We start from the raw sequence: 3,369 nt of genomic DNA, 5'->3' as shown, positions 1-3,369 counted from the left end.
GGGGCAGGCTGCGGATCACAGCCAAGGGCAAGGTTGCCTTCATTAAGCTGGAAGACAAAACCTCGGGTAAGGAGGAGGGAAGGCGACAGCTCCACGCCTCTTCACAGGGAGGAAGATGGCACGGAAGCACTACGCCCTGGCATTAACCTGCTCCCATTTCTTTTTCTCAGGAGAGCTTTTTGCCCAGGCACCGGTGGAGCAGTTCCCTGGCATCGCTGTGGAGAGTGTGACAGATTCCAGCAGATACTTCGTCATCCGGATTGAAGATGGGAATGGTATGTTGTGATATGTGGGGGGCGGGTTGGAGGAATTGCCTCAGAATGTCTTCAGTGCCCTCGCTGCTCTTATTTGTGAAGGATTCCTATTTTCAGGGGCTAAATATTCCCTGAATGTGGTGGCAAAGGGACAAATTCTGTCACTCCCACGTGTCAGCTGCGCTCTGTCCTTCATCGTGAATAAAACCAGTTTAATTCTGTTGCTCGACGTTAGCGTGAGGATGCCTCTGTGTGCAGGATCATCGCCATGGTTCCAGCCTCTGCTTTGACTCACTTATGTTAATTCAAAACCTGGTTTTGCTAAGCCTGTATGTGCAGCCAACAAGCTAAAGACACCTCTGGTCCCGTACCTCGGCCTCCCAAGTCCCAGCTCTGTCTGGAGGGAGGTGGCAGGCACGAGGGTGTGTGGGACGGGTTATCCCATCCCTCTTCTGCCACTGCTTTATGATTCCAGCCCTTACTCTTCCTCCTTCTCCAGGCCGACGAGCTTTCATTGGAGTCGGCTTTGTCGACCGGGGAGATGCTTTTGACTTCAATGTGGCTCTGCAAGACCATTTCAAGTGAGTTTGTGCCTCTCCCTGTGTCCTCTCAGCTCAATTGAGGTTTTTTTTTTTTGTTTGTTTTGCTTTTTTAAAAATTTTTTTTTGGGTGTCCACCAGAAATGGTGGGGGAGAGGAAGCTGTGAGCTCCTGTTGTGCTTGAGCAGGCAAGCGTAGGGTAAAGAGGTGGAAACGCCTTTTCCTCTGCGCAGCCTTTGTGCAGGCAGCTCTCCCTCTCTCAAATCTTTCCCAGCAGGCTCCCAAACTGGGCTTCCCAGTCCAAAATAGGGCAAATTCCCTAATTCCTTTTCATTTTTTCAACATGCCATTGGTAAGGGGTTGCTCTTGAGGCGCTGGGATGCTGCTCCAGCTCCTGGCAGATTGTGGGGATTTGGGGCAGGACGGAACATGCTGCTGGCTGGAGGATCCATGCGGCTCGAGCACTGGTTGCTGCTGGTGGGAGTCATTCCCCCAGTGCTGCCTGTAGCACATTGCTTTGTCAGGAAAGGTCTCGCATCTCATTCAGCACCTTTAAAGAGCGGCTGCCAGGCAGAGAGGATGATCTTGGGCAGGGTTTGTCTGGGAGAGCCTCAGGCTGGTGTTGATGTATCCTTTTCTGCTTATTTAATTCCTGCAGATGGGTGAGGCAGCAGAGCGAGCTGGCCAAACAGGCCGAGAACCCTGATCAGGGACCCAAACTGGATCTGGGCTTCAAGGAGGGGCAAACCATCAAACTCAACATTGCGGTGAGGGGCTTCTCCGGCTAAATCCGCTCCCGACCTTGCCCTTGGGTGACACAAGAGGAAGTGACGGCTTTGCCCCAAAATCCCCGTGCAGGGGGAAGCCCGGTGCAGAGCCCTTCGTGGTAACGCTGTGTGCAGTGATTAGGGGTTGTGTTACAGTTCCTGGTTATGGAACCAGGTCTGTGGGTTCGTGGTGGGGGTTTGTGGGTAAAAAACATCCTTGGTTTGACCCCGGTTGCTCCTCCAGCAGTGGGACCTTGCAGCACAGCAGATTTCTCCCTAGAATAAAACAATTTGGCTTCATGTGAGCCGTGGTTGGGAGGAATCACGCTCCGGCCCTGGATTTAAACGTGATAACCACCCGAATTTCCCTCTCTTCTTTCAGAACATGAAGAAAAAAGAAGGCGCAACGGGGAATGCCAGACCACGTCCAGTGGGTCCTGGGGGCCTGAGCTTGCTCCCACCACCTCCTGGAGGAAAATCTTCCGCTCCGGTTTGTCCTTCCGGAGAGCGGCCATCTTCGCTCTCTGCGCCCACCCAGCTCCCGGGCACCCCCATCACAGGTCCGTGGTCAGGCAGCAATGACAGTAAAGCTCTTTAGAGTCACTTTTATCCATCAAAGTTGGGATAACAGAGGGAGAATCTGGGAATAAGAGTGGGAAGTAACTCCTGATGTTTTGTTTTCTTTCTTCCCAACATTCCTGGCTGCCGACAGACCCCCTCTTGTCCTGGCCACAACCCGCTGCTGCTCCCTCTGCCGCTGCCACCGCCGATGTCTGGGGAGACTTTGCCAAAGCTTCGGGGTGAGGCTGTGTGTGGCGTGGGCGATCCCCGCAGTGCTAGAACCCTCCCCATCCCACCCAAATCCCGCTGGTTTTGCTGAAAACCCCTGCTGGGATGGGGGCACTGCTCCATCCAAACACCCCTTTGGGATTTCAAAGTGGCTCTGATGGTGTGCGTTGCAAATTCCCCAAGTTCAGTGCAGTGGGCGCTGCCTTCCTCTTCCTCCCAGCGCCGGTGGCATGCCCTGTCTTCCCCTGCCGCTCTGTGCAGGGGGAGAGTTTTGGGGCGACCGTGGAGGACCCATTTCTGGCTGCCCAGCTCCCTCCCTGTGTGCTGCAGTCCCTTTCAGGTTCTAAACCCCTTTCCGCCCCCCCCCCCTTTTTCTCTCTCTCCAGGTCGGCTTCTAACCAGACTCAGGCAAACGCAGGCTGGGTTCAGTTCTGACCCAGGCCCCTCGTCTGTTCTTCCCCGCACGGGTGCTGGGATCCTCACGATTCCTTCGGGACCAAAGCAGGGGCTTTGGGACACTCTGCTCCTGCCCTTAAATCCCCTCACTCCTGGCATCAAAATGCCAAAACGAGCGCCGGAGAGCAAATGAGTACGTGCCTTAAAACACCACACCAGCGCCCTCCGTGTCGGGGGGGCTTTTATTTTCTACCTGGATCGCTCAGGCTTCTCCTTTCTGCAAAAAAAAAAAACCCAAACAAACTGTCAGCTTCATTGCCTCATGCTTAATAACGCGAGGGTGAGCGAGTGCCCAGAGCAGGACTCTCGCTCGCAGCGCTCCCCCCACTAAGGTCACTTTTGCTAAAGGTTTATTGCGACGGAGCCGCCTGGGAGACTTCTCTGCTTTCTCCTCGCATATTTGGGCTGGAGAAATCCTCCCCTCAGTGGCGAGCGTCCTGGAGCCATCTTGCCTGCAAAATCCAGATCAACGCCCTGCCAAGACGCCGAGCATCCCCCCAGTTTTTAGCCGAGTGCTGAACTCTGTGATGCGTTTCCGTGCTGAAATTCCTCATTTCTTGCTCT

General features: G+C 54.5%; 1 protein-coding gene across 1 annotated transcript; it reads left to right on the top strand.

Annotated features, from left to right (window-relative positions):
- Positions 1-5: 5 nt before the first annotated feature.
- On the top strand, positions 6-3,038 carry NECAP2 (NECAP endocytosis associated 2; the record flags this gene model as incomplete). The annotated part of the gene is made up of 7 exons (XM_035901872.1): positions 6-66; positions 171-275; positions 754-835; positions 1,452-1,560; positions 1,943-2,120; positions 2,273-2,360; positions 2,736-3,038. Coding segments are annotated over 7 exons (672 nt in total), but the record flags the coding sequence as incomplete, so codon positions are not given.
- Between the last annotated feature and the right edge of the window lie 331 nt (positions 3,039-3,369).

Source organism: Egretta garzetta, unplaced genomic scaffold, assembly GCF_000687185.1.
Source record: "Egretta garzetta isolate BGI_Z169 unplaced genomic scaffold, ASM68718v1 scaffold69, whole genome shotgun sequence".
NCBI lineage: Eukaryota > Metazoa > Chordata > Aves > Pelecaniformes > Ardeidae > Egretta > Egretta garzetta.
Note: the sequence above shows the minus strand (reverse complement) of the source record. Positions and strands in the feature narration are given on the sequence as shown.